The sequence below is a fragment of the Notolepis coatsorum genome, assembly GCF_963971535.1.
Source record: "Notolepis coatsorum genome assembly, chromosome: 4".
Classification (NCBI taxonomy): domain Eukaryota; kingdom Metazoa; phylum Chordata; class Actinopteri; order Aulopiformes; family Paralepididae; genus Notolepis; species Notolepis coatsorum.
In genome coordinates this window covers 120,625,501-120,645,362 of record NC_140168.1, presented here as the reverse complement: position 1 = coordinate 120,645,362, position 19,862 = coordinate 120,625,501, and the positions used below count along the sequence as shown (strand labels likewise).

The 19,862-nt window shown below is 43.7% G+C and overlaps 1 protein-coding gene across 2 annotated transcripts in view; it reads left to right on the top strand.

Moving 5' to 3' along the window:
- Window positions 1–1,178: 1,178 nt before the first annotated feature.
- phka1a (phosphorylase kinase, alpha 1a (muscle)) overlaps window positions 1,179–19,862 on the top strand; it is a 157,548-nt gene continuing 138,864 nt past the window's right edge. For both annotated transcript variants that reach the window (XM_084313407.1, XM_084313406.1), the window contains exon 1: window positions 1,179–1,506. In XM_084313407.1, coding sequence (XP_084169533.1) covers window positions 1,429–1,506 — 78 coding nt within the window. In that variant the 5' untranslated portion in view covers window positions 1,179–1,428. The remainder of the gene's footprint in view (window positions 1,507–19,862) is intronic.

The window sequence follows — 19,862 nt, the reverse complement described above, 5'->3', positions numbered from 1 at the left end:
TGTCAATAGGTGGTCACTGTTTGAGCTACTTCAGGTTAGGGTGTATGTGAATTCAGTCTGTCTCTCTGTACGTATTTATACATGGTGATAGTTTTGTATGAAATTCAACTTACTCTTTCTTTTAACATAGCAGTCAATAAAGATAATTATATTACATATAATTGCTGTGTCTGTCGGTTATATGCCCTAAGCCTCCTGGTTACATGTATGTACAGAGTTGTAGTATTATTATGTACATTGATGCAGCAGGTATAAAGACACTATGGTAGTCATACTGGCCAGCAGCGTAACTAGTAGTAAGGGATATGTACAGATATAGATATAGTAGTATCTACAGATATGTAAAAGGATTATATGCAGTTATATGTACAAACACATGTGGATATATACAGTAGGCTACATTAAGAATAAATATAATTAGGGTATACACAGCATTATTGTACATGCCAAGATGCCATCATACACTTGCCATCCTTCTTATTACTGTGTTGTGTCATCCAAAAATACTTTAATTTAGAGGTAATTCACACCACGACCATGTTACTATCAAAGATAGCGACTTAACAATAACAACAGGTAATGTTTTGTATTCTGGTCATCACGACTCGAGAATCTTCGTATAACAGTTAGGGGACAACAAACGAATGGGTACAATACAGTACGGCTCAATACACACAATTGTTAAGGGGATGCAGACCAGAGAAAGACGTTTGTCTTGTTTACATCAGGGTCCCCCATTTTCAATTCATAGTGGTGCCTGCCGTTAGCCTACCTGTTAATTATTGTTTATCATTGAGATCAAACTTACTGTATCAACTTCAGGCTTCAGCCACCTTCTCTTCTCTTTGTCGGGCTTCAGCCACCTTCTCTTCTCTTTGTCGTCGGGAGGAAAGCGCCGCGGTAATAAGATATCGTTTTGTTGACATCGTTGAACGTTTATTGCAACACGGAACACAGAACTAACTGATTACTTAGTTACCGCGGCGCGACAAGGAAAGCGGCAGTGGCGGGGCCGCGGCGTGCACGTGGCCGTCGCGGCCAATCAGGCCAACCCCGGAAATCAAATCCGTTGCGGAAGTGGTACAAGCGCCCGGTTGCGCTTCCACAGCCCCTCCTCCTACAGAACACGTCGCGATATATCATTCATTAGTATTACTGTATGTCTGGGATGTTGGAGTGCACCGGTCAGTGACAGTGCAACATTTTGGATTTAGAATTTCAAAGTGCCAGTCCTGCTACGACCTAGCGTGTCATCAAAGTTGGTGGGCGGGTCGAATTTGAACGGACTTTTCCTGACGGCGTTGGATGTTCGTGAAGCGCCGAGAGAGCGAGACTATGACCGCACGGGGTTGGATCTAAAGTTGTCTCCGTTCCAGCAGCGATTACGCGGCGAGGCTGAGCGACTAATCGTCGAGAGACTCATCAACAATGCGAAGCAGAAGCAACTCTGGCGTGAAACTCGACAACTATGCCCGCGTAGTGACACAAACTATCCTTCGTCACCAAGTGAGTATAGTCCTCCAGACTGAGACGACCTACCTACTAATGTCATGTAATTTATGTGTGTGTGTGTGGGGCGGGGGGTGTTGTTGTTGTTGTTGTTAAGCTGTTGGAGCTATAGTCGATCTAGCCCCTTTCGTGACTTTCGGTTTTGGTGTTGTTGACAGTGTCAACACTTGAAGTAGATTAAACAAACGCGCGCACGCGCCATATACACTCTGACTGTGGCAGCGTCACACACGCATGTTATATATTGCACACACGCATGTTATATATTGCACACACGCATGTTATATATTGCACACACGCATGTTATTGCACACTAGCCCCTTTCGTGACTGTGATGCAACCCTTCACAGTCACGAAAGGGGCTACATGCACACCGATCCATCATCCTACTACTGCAGTAGTGCAGCAGCAGACACACACACACACACACACTGTTGTTCCCTTGTGACTGCAACTTGTTCCTGTTTGCGGACGACTCAGCCCTGCTGGTCTCTGACAAGAACAAGTTACAGGTTGAAAAAACCCTCAGCTCGGAACTAGGCAGAATCTGCATATGGCTCGCTGATAACAAACTATCATTACACATGGGCAAAACAGAGTCCATTCTCTTCGGTTCAAATAACAAACTCAGCAAGACCGACGGCTTCTCAGTTACAGTGGGTGACAATATTGTCACAAGGAAAGATGAAATTACCTACCTGGGTTCCATCCTAGAGGCTAATCTTTCCTGTGACAAAATGGCATCCAATGTAATAAAAAAAGTCAACCAACGAACTCGATTCGTGTACCGGATCAACTCTCTGGTAAACAAGAATACCCTGAAGACTCTGGCAGGAGCACTCATTCACGGGTACTACGACTATGCTTGCACCTCATGGTACCAAAGCACCTCAAAGGCGCTAAAAACAAAATTACAAACATCTCAAAACAAACTGTTCAGACTACTGCTTGACCTTACTCCTAGAACCCACCTCACCCCTGCCCACTTTGACAACCTAGGATGGCTTAGAGTAGACGACAGAGTACAGCAACTTGCAATGGGCCTGGTCTACAAGATACACTACACGACCAAGGTACCCATGTACATGTCAAAATACTTCCCAAAGGTCAGTGAATACCACGATCACAACACCAGAGGGAGCTCCACAAATCATGTTAAACCCAGATTCGGCTCAAATAAGGGACTAAACACGTTTCGCAATTATGCCACATCAATGTGGAACGCCCTACCCAAAGCTGTAAAGGAATGTGGATCACTACCCACTTTCAAAACCTCTCAAGGGACACCTACGGGAGACTGCAATTCAACACTGGCCCCTGTAAATATCCTAACCCAACCCCCTCCAATGTACAGTCATTTACATAGTATGGTTTTGTCAATAGTCCAATGTACAATTTTGTTTGTTTGTACAGTGTCTCCCCCCCCCCCCCCCCCTCAATGTACAGTTTTGCTTGTTTATACAGTGTGCCCCCCCCCCCAACCACCTCCAATGTAAATTACCCAGTATGGTTGTCAATATCCCAATGTACCCAACCCCCCCCCCCACCCAACCTCCTCCAATGTACAGTTTCTACGTCAAATGTATATACTCCCTTTTCTTGACTCCTTCTGTATCACAAACAGTACTGTATTTGCAAATCTGGTATGTCATAAATGTATAGATGTAGCAGTACTAACTATCTGTATGTCATGTATGTCATATATGTCCTGATGAATTGAAAATGGGGGACCCTGATGTAAACAAGACGAAAGTCTTTCTCTGGTCTGCATCCCCTTAACAATTGTGTGTATTGAGCTGTACTGTATTGTACCCATTCTGCAATCTGTTAATAAAGTTTTCAATCAATCAATCAAAACGACCTCTGGGGAAAAGTCCCGCTTGGTTTGGCACTTTGTTTACATGTTCTGTTTTTGGTTGGAGTTTAGTCATTTATACTGTGAATTTCGCCAGACCGGCCTGAGGTGTCAGTAGCAACACCTCTGCCTACCTATACCCACTGAAATCCAACCGGGGTCATCCCCATGTTCCCCGGGTCCTATCCTATGTTCCCCGATTGATTGATTGAAACATTTTATTAATTTTTATTAATTTAATAATTATTAATGTCTGCCTTGTTTCGAACTGGTTAAGCTTAGCGCTTAGGCCCTCTTTCGAAGTTGGTTAAGCTTAGAGTTTGAAATCAGGGCTGGTGGTCTGACGGGGAACATGGGACCCGGGGAAAACACGCGTCTATACAAATAGTAGCTCTAGTTCTGCAGACCCCTCTCTGATTGGTTGAGCTCCATTTCTGCAGCCCCTCTGCTGGGAGCTGTTGTGCGGAAATAGGCTGTCTATTGCCATTCTCTAAGACAAACTCTAACCTTAACCAGCTCCTTAACAGCGCCTAAACTTAACCGTTCTAACCTTAACCAACTCCGAAACAATGCCTAACCTTAACCTTAACCTTAACCATGCCTAACCTTAACCGGCGAAAGAATACACGTTAAAAAAAAATCACGTTAAAAAAAAAAATTTATGGGATTCGAACTCGTCAACAACGGACCGCAGGACCGCTGCTCTGCCAGGTGAGCTGAAGCGCTGAATGAAAATCATGGCGGATTCCGCAATAAGCACCTCAAAGCACCTCGATAACCTTACGCGCGAGGGGCTTCGCTCAACCAATCAGAGAGGGGGCTGCAGAAATGGAGCTCAACCAATCAGAGAGGGGGCTGCAGAAATGGAGCTACTATTTGTATAGACGCGTCCCATCCAACCCACACATCAGAACACAAAAAAGAAAATGTAAACAAAGTGAAATATCAAGCAGAGATATTTTGCCTAGAGGTCGCTGTTTAATTATACCTTTTGATTGATTGAAAACTTTATTAACAGATTGCAGAATGGGTACAATACAGTACGGCCATAGGCGGCGGATGGGCTTCAGGTCGAGGTAGGCTGTATTGGGAACGCACCTCGCGCGCAGCGCTTGAAAAATTTGACCTTTATTTTTGGTTGCACAAACTGTCCAGGTTCTGATTTCATATACACACACACTACTAGGCTATACTACAGCGAGCCCCACTCATTTATATATAGTGCAAATTAAGTGTTCAAATGAAGGCATCCAATAATATATGAACCATTGTCTTACCTTAATGCAGATAAATGCGACGTTTCGTCTTGGTGAGAATTGAATCACAAGTTGCAATGAAGTGAACGTTTTTCGTAATTTAGATCTCATCATGCTTTGAAAACAATGTACATACAGTAGCTCTAAAAAGTTTCCACGATTTGATGAACTCGGACTCTCATCATGTCCTCTTAGAGCAAGCCCTTGTTTGCCAAGATAAAACAACATACAGCCTCAGGTGATCGCTAGTTATGCCTCTCCTCGCTTCTCTACAAAGCGATCGGCGGGCTGGAATTCAGAACACAGATGTTTGCTTTACTCTGCCTGCGGGATCAGATTCAGGATGATCATGTGAATGATGTGATTGGCCACATTATTTAACCTGAGCCTATGCGTGATTGGTTACTGCCTGTATACCTGGAATGTTAAACGCTGCCGATTGACACCTTCGTCGTTGTCACCTCGGCCAGCGAGCCGGCTGCAGCACAAGACACACTAGCCAGCAGCCTGTGCATATATATTATATACATTTCAAGATTCCGAGCAGGGGAGGAAACTAACTTTTTGGCTTACCAGCCAACTGGCGAGTATCTGATTTTTTTTACCAGCCAAACAGATTTTTTACCAGACAAAAAAAATCGCTAATTGTGATAATTACTTCTTTGTATGTCTTCGTCTAAATAGATTTTCAATCATAGTAAAATAATCACACCGTGTCTCTACTCTTTAAAATATGTATTAGCATAAAACATTAATCTCTACTCTTCACAATATTAGCATAAAACATATTAACATGAAAGAGGTATCTATTCTGGACTGGGTTGGGCTGAACTGGGCAGTGAAAGATGCTGGGTTGGACTGGGTTGGGCAGTGAAAGAAAAAAACCGAAGTATGTTGTGAAGTGTATAGATAGATGTGAAATATATAGATGTAGCAGTAGTCTATATGTATGTCATATGTTATGATGAATTGAAAATGCCGTACTGTATTGTACCCATTCTGCAATCTGTTAATAAAGTTTTCAATCAATCAAGTTAACTTTGAACCTCGGTTGTCAAGCCTCGTCAATGTTGTGTATGCATCTGGGTAGGCACACTGTGCCTTTAAGACAGCACGGTGGTCTTACGACAGTACCGTCAAGTGTTGTGATAACGTCAGTTGGGTTGGTGTGCTGTTGTACACAGTGCACTGGTTGAGCTTAGCTAGCCCCTTTCGTGACTGCGATGTGCAAGCCAGGGGCTTTTGAGCATGAAATAAAATGTCTAACCTTACGTCGTAGTCCGGTGCTTTTTTGGAAACATTATAGTCATAACAGATACACCTAGCTGGCTGCTTTGAGCACACGGGGCTAACGTTAGCTAGCAAGCAGCTATCGCTAAAACTATAAGCTAACCACTGTATACATTTCCAGTAGACACATTACACCTCTGTGATTTAAATGTGTCCTTAGTAACTTATACTCGAGGGTTGTACTAGGGTTGGATGCAGTTCCCCGTTGGTCAGTCTGTCTGTTTTCCATCTTCTGCTGTGTTTAACGTTATCCGTTTGAGAGTGCTCCTGATGGCTAGCCTAGTAACGCAGGACTTTTATCATTATATGTCCGCGGGTTGGCCAGTACTGCGCAAACTTTTATTAAACATTATATGTCCGCGGGTGGTCTTGTGCAGTGCTCTCGTGGCACTGTCAACTAAAGCGAGCACTCAGAAGACGCGCACCGTTTGCCAGTGCAGTGATTGCAGAATGTTTTTTTTTTGTATACTCGCCAGACTGGCGAGTGGTCTTCATGAATCACTCGCCAAACGTAAAAAATACTCGCATTTGGCGAGTAAAGTGGCCTAATTTCCTCCCCTGATTCCGAGCATAATATTCTGGGTAGGCATAGCCGCCCCTAGCCTTAATATACGCGCCGCCTATGAGTACGGCTCAATACAAACAATTGCAGATACATTGACACTCCTGCACAGCATGCATTGACCCAGGTTGCTAAATTGACTACCAGACCTTCTCAGCGATACATCTTGCATATTCATAGCGGGAATATTGATCTATCTGTCGACTGCTGGACTTCGTGACCACTGCAGGAGAAAAGCAGAGTGTCTGTCGTCGTCCCCCTCCTGTTAATACTGTGTTTACCACTTGTTGTCAGATCATCCGTGGGTCAGACGAGGTACATATAGTCTGCACTCCGCAGTGGAAAATGCCTCATGCGTCTAACACAAGAGATGCTCTTAATATAGCCTCTCTCGGCTTCTAATTGGGGTCGGGCCTCTTTGTTATTATGGTAGCGGGCCGTTGTGAATACATGCGTGTTGTTGGAAACACTGGCGTGGGATGGCCGTGTTGCCGAGCCGGGTCGCGGTAAAACACGCCTCTTCCCCAGTGGGTCTAATTACCCTCCTCCTCAAGTACCCCTGCGCCCCACGCCGCTGCGCCCCACGCAGCTGCCCCCCTCACCGCTCACTTGTCAGCAGCTGTCACGCGGGCCTGGGGTAGAGGAGAAGCACTGGAGCGTGTACTGCACGGCCTCTAGACTCACGCACTTCATCATACACTCTGTTTTATGGGTTCATCGGTAGGTGCCCTCTGTCACAGAAGAAGATGGTTATTTGATTGTCAGTATACACAAGGCAATTTCAATTAGTCTTTATTCCTAGCATTTTGCTCCTAGTAGTTACACATACACACAGTCCTCATATCTCTCCTAGTTTCCCATACACACTGTCCTCATATCCCTCCTAGTTTCACATACACACAGTCCTCATATCCCTCCTAGTTACATATACACAGTACACAGTCCTCATATCCCTCCTAGTTTCACATACACACAGTCCTCATATCCCTCCTAGTTACATATACACACAGTCCTCATATCCCTCCTAGTTACATATACACACAGTCCTCATATCCCTCCTAGTTACATATACACAGTACACAGTCCTCATATCCCTCCTAGTTTCACATACACACAGTCCTCATATCCCTCCTAGTTACATATACACACAGTCCTCATATCCCTCCTAGTTACATATACACACAGTCCTCATATCCCTCCTAGTTACATATACACACAGTCCTCATATCCCTCCTAGTTTCACATACACACAGTCAGGGACCGAAACTAAAGCCCGCCGCCCGCCAGGGGCGGTCTGTTTTTACCTTTGGCGCATGACACTTAGAGGGCTGCCCGCCGTGTGGCGTGTAGACGTGTAGTTCATAACGATACTCTTGTGCGAGTACAGATTATAGCCGCTCGTCTTTTTTTTCTCCGCCGCGAGATCGTTAAAAAACTACAAGTCCCACATCGCACTCAAGTCAACGGTCCAATCACAGTAGAGTGACCTGACTGGTTTCATGAGAAAAAAAAGCAAATAACCAATCGGAAGCTATCATTTGGCTTGTTTACTTCCGTCTGCTCTAGTCTATATCGGACCTCCAAGAGATAACGTTACTGTTTAAACAATGACCCAGTCAACTATTCACTTTTAGTTTAATACATGACGAGGCATTGTCTAACGGTATCTAGCTGGCTAGCTACTGATAGCTGCTGATATCAACAAATGCTCCAGCAATAGTCTACTCGAGTGCATAATACCTCCGTTCCCTCGTTAGCTAGCTTAGCTAGCTCACGTTGATCCATCTGTCCCAGTAAACTAAATTGTCTTTAACGTTATCTACCGGGCTAGCAGTAGCTACAGATAGCTCCTGATATCAATGTCTTATAACATTGATTGAATGCGTATTCTAGCTGAGGGCATGTTGAATGTGATTTGACAAAAGAACGGTAACGTTATAAATAGGGTCCAGCTGCATCGCCGGAGAATCCTTGCATGCTGAATGTAGGGTCTAGCTGAATATAGGGTCTAGCTGCAGGGCCGGAGAATCCTTGCTGGAGCTGGAGGCTACTCAAGTATACACACAGACAGTGGAGCTGTTTGCAGATAGCAAGCATTTTGACTTATTGCGTGGTGGTGATGTCTCGCAGATAATACAACTACAAGTATGATTATATAATATATATTTTATTTAAAAAAAAATTTTTATATAAAATATATATATATATTTTTTTAATCAAAAAATATTTTGGCAGGTAAGAAATATGCTTGGCGGGTAGACTCTTCCCATCTACCCGCCACTGGCCGGTGAGTCAAAAAGTTAATTTCGCTCCCTGCACACAGTCCTCATATCCCTCCTAGTTACACATACACCCAGGGCCGCCTGGGAGAAATGCGAGGCCCTGTGCGAGATTTAAACGCGAGCCCCCCCCCCCCCCCCCCCCAAAAAAGGTAAAAAAAAATATATATATATATATATATATTTTTTTCATACAGTCAACATATTCTTAAATAATAGCGCTGCCCGAGGCTGGGCATGATACAGTCAACATATAGCAAGAGAGAGAGTGAGAGAGAGCTCCCGTTCTACAGTCAATATACAGTGTACAGAGAGAGAGAGAGACACATTGGAAAGAAATTGAAATGCTATTTGGCCCTAAACAGAGAGTACACAGTGGCAGAATACCTGAGCACTGTGACTGAAGATCCTTGACTAGGTACAGACTCAGCGAGCACAGCCTAGCCATCGAGAAAGGCCGCCATAGGCAGACTGTGTGTGTTAGAAAGAGAGAGAGCGAGAGAGAGCATGTGTGTTTGTGTGTTAGAGAGAGAGAGCATATGTCTGTGTGTCGTGTGTGTGTGTGTTAGAGAGAGAGCATGTATGAGAGAGATAAGCAAAGATGAGCCCCTAAAGGATATTCAACTTTTAATGGAAGAACAAAACAGAAGGAAAAGATAACTTCACAAAGGCAACATGAATATACATAGATCCAAAAGGACAAAGATCAACACTTAAATCCAAAGAGAAGAGGGTCTATACCAGAAAAAACAAAGTAGCAAGGAGCCAATGGCTGACATCAGCTAAATAGGCTAGCCAGGTACTGACACCAGGCCACACACAGCTTTGGCCAACGCTACTCAAGCTACACAAACGACCAAGACAATTCACACACAGCACATGTCGTATCTCCAAATGTTGTGAAGTAACATATGTTTTGCCTGGAAAAAAACATCGTTATTAACAAAACATTCGGGAGGGGAAGGAAGGAAGAGTGGGGTAATGTCATGACATCTTACCTGCACCATGGAACGCAGGGCGAAAGGCCGCAACACAGGTCTCCACGTTGACGAAAGGCCTCTCGCTGGCGGGACAAAAAGAAGCTATGGCCGGAGCCTTGTCATGGTGCAGGCCCGACTACATCTTCTGTCAAAGATGATGTCGTAGTCAGAGTGCCAGGGCCCGCTATTCTCACGGCTAATGTCAATGGTCGTAGCACAAGCTAACAGCTAACTCTAGGCTAACTGATAGCATCAAGCTAACGTTCCCAGGCGAGCGAAAACGAGCAGCTAACGTCGTAGCTAAACAGCTAACTGGCTAACAGTTAGCTCAACCCGGCTATCGCTAACCACTAGCTAACGCAGAAGCAAGCTATGCGGCTACCACTGAAAAACTGTACAACGTGAGAAAAGCAATACAGGCAGGGCTGTACAGTGCGACATATATATTGCACGTGCTACAGCAACAGCGGTCTGTGCGATGGATGGATTTACTTCAATAGCACTGGTGCGATAGGGATTCGGTTCATATAGATACTCTTATTTTGAAAATCCTGTAGCGGGTCTCATTTCTGCCCACGCGCAGCTCCAGCTAGGCTCCGAAAGCTAGCAACGTTCAGGTGCATATGATACTCTTATTTTGAAAAAACTCTTGTGACAACTCGACGAGTCATATCCGTGCTTCTGCAAGCAGAGCAGCGCGTTGGTCGGTTGGTGCGCACTGCTGCGTTAACACAGCAGTGCGCCTACACGTCCCGAAATAAGTCCGTGGTGTTTTTTTTTTCTCGCAACGGGTCAAATGCATCTACATGCTTTGCACCGTCGCCATTCCTTTATGCGCACATCGCCCGAAATTAACGTTTATGTACCATTACAATCACTACAACGTTAGCAAGCTAACAAGCTAATCCTGATCAGAGGCAGAGGCGCAGAGCCAGCAGACACAGTGTGGACTGGGGAAAGGGAAATGGGGGGGCACTCTCTCCCCTTCCCTGTGTGTGTGTGTGTGTGTGCGTGCGTTTGGAAAGACGATGAAGTCACTAGTCAGGACTCAGGACAGGAGTATATTATAGTAAACTGAGGATGGACAGATAATGTTGATATTCAAATATAAACAAGTTTCGAGAGGAGTGGAAGTTTGAAGACAGACTAGACTACAATATGATGCGGGGGTGGTGAGTTGAAACAGTGTGTGTGAATGAATGAATGAAAACTTTATTTAACAGATTGCAGAATGGGTACAGTACGGCTCAATACAAACAATTGTTAAGGGGATGCAGACCAGAGAAAGACGTTTGTCTTGTTTACATCAGGGTCCCCCATTGTGTGTGTGTGTGTGTGTGTCCCAACCGACCCCACTTCTATCTTTCAATAAATTATTTGCATTTAAAACTATTAACGCTGACTCATTCCTTCAGTCCACTCAAAATTATGCTAATATTCCTTATGTTGTTTATGATATTAATTGAAAATAGCATATGAGAGTATCATAGTAATTAGGGATGCACCGATATGAAAATTGGCCGCCGATACCGATACCGATTGTTCAACTAACACTATCGGCCGATACCGATACCGATATTTGTATATAAGTATTTGTAATTTTTTTAAATTTTTAAATTTTTTTTTAATGAAACTACTGTATATTTGTATGTGTATGTTTGTATTTGTAGGCCTCTTTACTTAAAAAAAGGAAACATCAAGAAATATGTTTATGGTATCACTATCTCTCTCCCAGTATCGTCTTGCGGCCTGCAGAGGGATACTATTTTCTCAACCAGAGCTTTCAACCAATGCAATGGAACCATTCTGGCGGCCTGCAGCGGGATACCATTCTCTCAACCAGAGCTTTCAACCAATGCAATGGAACCATTTTGATTGACAGTCGATTCGGCCAATTACGCCACACCGCTAGCACCCACCTCCTGCTGTCCTTACCACCAATCGGCAAGCGTTTATTCATTTTCTACTTTCGGGCATGCCGCCATTGTTCTGTTTGCGAGAGCAGAACACACTTAACGTAGCTACGTTAGCTGCCCGGCCCGCCGACCAGCGCTCCACAGCATGACCAAATGAGACATAATGATTTTACTGCAACAAATGTTATAATAAAACTAGGGATGCACGATAATTATCGGGCCGATAATTATCGGGCCGATAATTATCGGGCCGATATCAGCAATTATGACGTCATCCCGATAAACTCGATAACGTTATTGATAGCTCCGATAACCAGTGATGCCGGTAACGCGTTACTAAGTAACGCGTTATTGTAATCTGATTACTTTCCCCCGAAAATAGTAATCTAACGCGTTAATCTTTAAAAGCCAGTAATCTGATTGCAGTTACTTGTCCAAGTGGCTGTGCATTACTATTTCGTTACTATCTCATCATAAATTCATAATGCAGGCTGAATGCAGTATTTTATTTCGTTTTCGACAGTCAAAAATACATTTTGAGCTGTTTTTCTTATTATTATTATGGAGTGACGTGGTGTGGCAGTGAAAGGGTTACACAAGAATGTGTCCCCGCGGCGTGACTGGACTCTCTGTCTGTGAGTGACTCTGCTTTGGCCCAATCACATTCCCCATCCACAGTCTGCGAATCAGAGGCAGAGTAGGGCGGGTCTTCACAGCACGTCATGTGACATATGCGCCAATCGTGTGACAGCAGGGCTCCGTTGTTATGTTCGTCTGAGAATTCATTTACAAAACGCTTGTCTAAACGAAGTGAAACCGCAAGAAGACTTTTGCGGTTTCTGTTCAGACTTCCACCCCAAAACGCTCGTTTAAACGTAGCCTCAGTCAAAATACTGTCTACCGCTAAAAACAGCACATCCAATTGCATTGAAAGCATCTGGAATCACAACACTAGCCGACGCTTCGACTATGAATTGAAAATGGGGGACCCTGATGTAAACAAGACAAACGTCTTTCTCTGGTCTGCATCCCCTTAACAATTGTGTGTATTGAGCCGTACTGTATATTGTACCAATTCTGCAATCTGTTAAATAAAGTTTTCATTCATTCATTCATTCAGGTACAGGAGGACTTTCCCTATTGATTAATGTATATTTGATGGTGGCAGAGCAAAAGCTCTTATTTGCCAGATTTACAGTTAATTTACATGTTAAAGAGAGACTGATTGTATGTTTATAGAGAGACATTTATAAAAACAATTTAATAGTTACAGTTGATATAATTGAATAGTTCAGCCTGCATTTGTTAGATGTGAATAGATACACTGGTTTTGTACAACCACTGGCTGGCTGCTCTAATGCTGTGAGCATCATAGACTGTTGCTTTACCATACTTGATGGTACAGAAGCTGAAGCACTAGTTTAACAATTTACGTTATGTGCAGAGAAACAAGTTAAAAACTATTTATGCACTTTCAATAAAGCGTTTAAAAAAAACTGTTGGGGGAACGACGACGACTTCGTAACCTAGTTACTTTCAAAGTAACTAAGTTACTCTGATAATCAAGTAATCAGTAAAGTAACTTGGATTACTTTTTAAAGGAGTAATCAGTAATCAGTAATCGGATTACTTTTACAAGTAATCTGTGGCATCACTGCCGATAACATATAATAATTTTTTTGGTTAAAAGAAATCCGGTGTGGGTGGATTTGGATGAAGGGCGCTTGTTTTTATTATAGCCTCCTCCCGTTTTGCCAGTACTGTGGTAAAACTGATAGCGTGTGGTTTAGGAACAGGGAGTTTTTCACAAATCGAGCGCTCCCTTTCTTGGCTGTGACGTAGTCACGTTACATTCGGAGACAGACAGTCGATCTGCCAATTACGTCCCACGGCTTGCACCCACCTCTTCTTCTTACCACCAATCAGAAGCTCTCGTTCGTTTATTTACCTCCGGATTGTCAGCCATTACTCTACTCGGAGCTAACGTTATCTCCCCGCCAGCCACATTGACAAGTACCAGCGCTTATACATTACTGGCAAATGTCTTGTTGCACGTGTGGCAACGAGCGTTGTCAGCATCGACTTTAGTAAAATAGACCCAGACTTTTGAACATTTCGTTCTCTCCGCCATTATGAGAGCAGAGCTGTCTGTACTGAGTCGGCAGCGCAGCACCCGTGTGAGTGAGTGTGTGTGTGTGTGTGTGAGTGAGTGTGTGTGTCAGGGTTTCCGTTAGAAAAAATTGTTGCCGGTCTCCGTGACCTGCAAGATTTCAATCTACCGGACAAATGAGATTAATTCCGGTCATAGTTTATTGAGCTTTAAAACAATTGATAGGCAGGCTATATAAAGAATGTCATCCTCAAGGCATGTAGATTTATAATATTATTACTTAAAACTAGGCTACTTTTGCGTATACAGTCATTAATTAATATATTCCAAATAAAATAAGTCCCTCGATACTCCGTGCTGCTGCTGACTTGAAATAAAATAGACAGCGTATGTGGGCAGTCGGTCCGACACTAAACAGCAGTCTGTTATAATCACATTTTTATGAGCTAACGAATTCCGTTATATTGGACATTTGTATTAATTATATCAAGCGAAGAACTGAGAAAGCAGAGAGACGGCAACATTATCGTGGTTTGCGTGACGACTCTCTCCACCTCGCAACGACTTATTTGCAAAGAGTATGGCGCTGCAGAGAAGCTGATTTAGCTGTTATTGGCTCTTTTCTGGGAACCGCACAGCAGCGCCCCCCACCCAACATTGGCTGAAAATGGCTGAATTGGAGTACTGCTGGAATACTGCATTGTGCTGTTGCCTCTCTGGCTCTGCAGCTTCACAAAAGTTCGCACACCCAGCACTAAGCTCTCGCCAACAACGTCGTTGTCATTATTAGAAGCAACGAGGAAACAAATGTAATGATCGTTTCGTTCATCGCATAGGCTATTTAATTTTAGCCTATTTTAATACAATTCAAATAATCAAATTGTGCTTAGACTCAGGGAATTATTTTCACCGGACATTAAGACCGGAGATATTAAATATGTCGGACTTCAACAGATTTTGCCGGTCAAATACCGGTAATTACCGGCTAACGGAAACGCTGGTGTGTGTGTGTGGGAGGGAGCCCGCTCGCAGGCAGAGACAGAGGCAGGAGAGATAATAGACAACGGCCAACAAGATTAGTTTGCGACGTTTAAATTCCTCAAAAAAAACCTCCATAATTTCTCGAGTACCGATAGCAGTACCGATGACGTCGGAGCTTATAAATACTAAAAAAAAAAATTGATAAAAAAAAAATATATATATATATATATATATATATACAGTTAAAAAAATATTATAATACAATAAATATCGGTATCGGTATCGGCTTGAGGAGCATAAAGTTATCGGTATCGGTGTCAAAAAATCAATATCGTGCATCCCTAAATAAAACAAAGCCTTTCTATACATTTGTCTGGTTGAAAACTTTATTAACAGATTGCAGAATGTGTAGTTGGGTACGGAATGAGCAACGGAATGGAACCGAGCTATGAACGGACTAAAGGAGTAATGCCTTGTTTACTGCTATCTTCGGGTAAATAATATGCTTGTTATTGAACGTGTAACACTAACTATATAACGTTAATGCCACAAAATGAATGTTTGTGTCATTTTAACAGCAGATACTTTCTTAAATGCCATCTTCCCGAGAGAGGGTGTTGACGGGGAGTTGTGTTATTAATAGCATTGAACAGCTAACCGAAAGCTAGCGTTAACTATTGTTAAAGGTTTAGCCATAACGTTACCTTGGCTAAAGTTGGGGCTATTCATAATGCAGCAATAATGGCTGCAGACCTGCAAGCAAAGTACAGCAAGTTGGCAAAGGAGTATTCCAACGCAAATCACATTTTCACCAGTAACGTTAGTCTTGCATCTCCCGGTAGCTAATGAACGGACTCGGAGTAATGCCTTGCTGCTATGGGTAATAATAATATGCTGATGTTATTGTCCGTGTAACACTAACTATATAACGTTAATGCCACAAAACGAATGCCTTGTTAATCATAAGTAGTTACTTTGATGCAGTAGCTTGTGTGTGTGTGTGGGGGACGGCGGGCGTTGTGCAGGTAGGTCGCGAGTGAACTTTTTTTTTTTGCCTTTTGACGCTACACAAATTGATGGGTATTTATCGGCGACTGCTATCGGCACATTTGAGCTTATCGGCCGATAGCAGTCAACAAGGCACTTATCGGCCGATACCCGACCGATATATCGGTGCACCCCTAATAGTAATAATAACACATGGCGATATACTAAATGACAGCCAAACATGGCACTGCAACTAAATAACACAAATACAATAGGCACATTTGTGACTGTTACAAATATAACACGTTTTATACTTGTGCTACAAGATTTTGGCCTGTGCTACAAAACTATCAACCTCTGTAGCACCAGTGCTATGTGCAAAAAAAGTTAACGTACAGCCCTGAATACAGGCCAACACTTCAGACAGCCGCTGTGTTTTCCTCTTCTCATACGAAGAGAGAAGGGAAAAAGAAGGCAATACACGTCCCACTACAGAGTGGTGTTTACCATAGCGGTGCCGGCAACAAGTCCCTCAAGGACTATAGCCGACTTGAGCATGGAGATATTCTCATAATGAAACACCAAGCTCACCTTCCTCGCACCAGGTGCTGACACCAGGCCACACACCGTTAGCTACTAGTACTACAACAGCTAGTCGGCCCGTTTGGCTCCAGAGAGAGAGAGAGAGATATATCCACGGCGGGAATAGAATAGAGTGCATTAAAAACTCACCAAACGTCCAAGAGGATGGAGACAACTGCGTGGAGTTGACGAAGTTCATCTGCCAAACGACCGTCCTCTTCATCTTGGCATAACAATGCTGCACGCGCTGTCTCTAGGTTAGCTAATGCTAGTTAGCCTTTAGCTAAGCTAGCTACTAGCCGACATCATCATGGCTATATCCCGACTGAACCACACGTTAGCACTCAATATTATAACGTAGCTAAAGCTAACTAGATGTCCCTGTCTTTAGCCGGGATGGCTAGCCTGACTGAACTGTCTAACATGCAACAACTTTCATCTTCAGTCCATCTGCCGAACGATGTCCTCTTCATCTTGGCTGGCATAACCTCCAATGCTGCACGCGCGAAATAGTCAGACCTACCTTACCTGTAACCCCTCCCCTCATTGAAACCAATTCTGCTGCCTGCAGAGCCACAGAGCTGCCTCTGCAGAGCCTCAGAGCCAGGAACAAGTCAGACACATTCTACAAACGTGTCTAATGTGAAATATATAAGCATATAAGCAAAACTAGATTTTAGGTCTGTGATGAAAAAGGGCCTCGCGGGAAGGGGGGCCTCGCAAAAAAAAAAATAATAATAAAAAAAATAATAATAAAAAAAAATATATATATATATATTTTTTAAATTAATAAAAAAAAAATGTGTGCGAGGCCCCCCTTCCCGCGAGGCCCTGTGCGACCGCACACCCTGAGGCGGCCCTGCATACACCCCATCCTCATATCCCTCCTAGTTTCACATACACACAGTCCTCATATCCCTCCTAGTTACATATACACACAGTCCTCATATCCCTCCTAGTTACATATACACACAGTCCCCATATCCCTCCTAGTTTCACACACACACAGTCCTCATATCCCTCCTAGTTTCATATACACACAGTCCTCATATCCCTCCTAGTTACACATACACACAGTCCTCATATCCCTCCTAGTTACATATACACACAGTCCTCATATCCCTCCTAGTTTCACATACACACAGACACAGTCCTCATATCCCTCCTAGTTTCATATACACACAGTCCTCATATCCCTCCTAGTTACATATACACACAGTCCTCATATCCCTCCTAGTTACACATACACACAGTTGTCATATCCCTCCTAGTTTCACATACACACAGTCCTCATATCCCTCCTAGTTTCACATACACACAGACAGTCCTCAATCCTCATATCCCTCCTAGTTACGTATACACACAGTCATCATGTCCCTCCTAGTTACACATACATTACACACAGTCCTCATATCCCTCCTAGTTACATACACAGTCCTCATATCCCTCCTAGTTACATACACAGTCCTCATATTCCTCCTAGTTACATACACAGTCCTCATATTCCTCCTAGTTACACACACAGTTGTCATATCCCTCCTAGTTACACATACATGACACACAGTCCTCATATCCCTCCTAGTTACACATACACACGTATGCCTTGCTCAAGGGCACTTAGGCAGAGACGGTGGGCACCGTAGATGTAATACCAGCCACCCGGCCTTCAGTCACTAGCTCACAGCTGGAATACACCCTCCTGTCGGGGGGCCATGGATCGAACCAGCGACCTTTCGGTTACTGGCCAGCCTCTTTACCTCCTGCCTCCCCTCCAGCTTGGAACATACCGTTCTGGGGCAACCTTTCGCTACAGAACGTGTCAACGCCACCTCTTGATTCAGAGAGTGAAGTTGTCCCAAATGGCAACCCGCCCAGTCTCCGACTTGGGGACCGGAGCGCTTTGTCCATACAAGCCACTGCCCAGATGGATCACTGCACTAATCGGTGAGGTTTCACACCCTCGAATGGAGCAGAGATTTACCCAGTGGCTGTGAGCGGCTCTACCGTACCTCACCTATGGCAAACTTGGATTCGCCAACATTATGGGAAATGTGCTTACCGTCTTCAGCAGAGTCAGACGAGAAGACTGATGCCAATTTCCTCTTTGTGCGGCCATTGAGTAGAAAGCTATCCTAGCCTAGCTTATAGGGGTGGGGGGGAAAATCAATACGTAGTAGACTAGTAGTATCGCGATACTTTGCATGGCGATACTGTATCGATATTTAATTATTTATAAATTCTTTTAATTTTTATTTTTTTTGTGTGTAAGGAAGTTGCATTGTCCATTTCAATACCTGTAATAGTACAGTAGTCCACACACGTGTGCATTCAGTTAAGTTGGAATATGACTGTAATACAAACAGTTCAGTTTGTCAGGTACATGCAACACAGATTACAGTGTTTACATCTGTCTGCTTGAGAAAATACTATGTTCTGCAATAAAAATGATTGAAGTGAGATGAACAGACTGAACTTTATTTTATTAGATAAAACATGTTGACAAAGTTTTACTTTGCAGTTGAAAAAAGGTAATAAATCGCAATATATCGCAATATTAATATCGCAATACTCAGCATATCGCGATATATTTAGTATTGCAATACTATTGTATTGTGACTCAAGTATCATGATAGTATCGTATCGTAAGGCCTCTGGTGATTCCCACCCCTACTAGCTTAGCACAGATGAATGGAAGCGTATACGGTATACTAGCCTAGCTTAAAACTCTGGGAAGGCCAACAGCCAGGCTAGCTGGTCAGTATCCACGTATTTGTGCTAAGCTAGGCTAGCTTGCTACTGAACGCACAGAGAAGAAATTGGTATCTATCTTCTTGTCTGACTGGAGAAGACTGTAAGCACATTTCTCATTCGGTCAATCTGGCCAATCTAATACTGTCAATTTCAGAAACGGAGCTTGTGACTTTTCTTTCCCCGAAGCACAATATTATTCATTGCATTTGTGAATCGTCATGAATCTTTCCCCATGATTGAGTTGTTGTTGTTGTTGTTGTTGTTTATTTTATCTGCAAAACACTGTTAAAACGGTAAAGATGAGGGCTGTGGTGGAACTGAAGCACTGAAGCCGTCTACACTCCGTCTCGGGTGTTTGCGCAACAAGCTACCTCGCTAACCAACCAAGTTTATCACATATCCCTCCGCGAGTGAGGAAACCGGTGTTGAAACAACTGGCCTAACTGTCGTTGTGCTCTTTGTGGTCAAGTTACAGAAATAAACCGTACAAGCTGTTCTGTTAGACGGATGAATAACTAGCAGCTGCAGGGTTTCCCCAGGATTTTATAACAAGATGACGCTTTTATGAGCCTTTTATTTGGGTGGCGCAGCGGACATTGCGCTCGTCACCAACGCAAGAGACACCGGGTTCGACTCCGGCTGTCGCGTTGCCTCCGGCTTGGGCCGGCCGTCATACTAACTCAATTGGCAGAGTTAGGGGGTGGAAGTTGATTGGTGGTAATCTGGACGTTGTGGACAGCGACTCCTACAGGTCGGTTGGGGACGCCTGCACAGCAGAGACAGGAAGTAGCGGGGGTAGTGTGA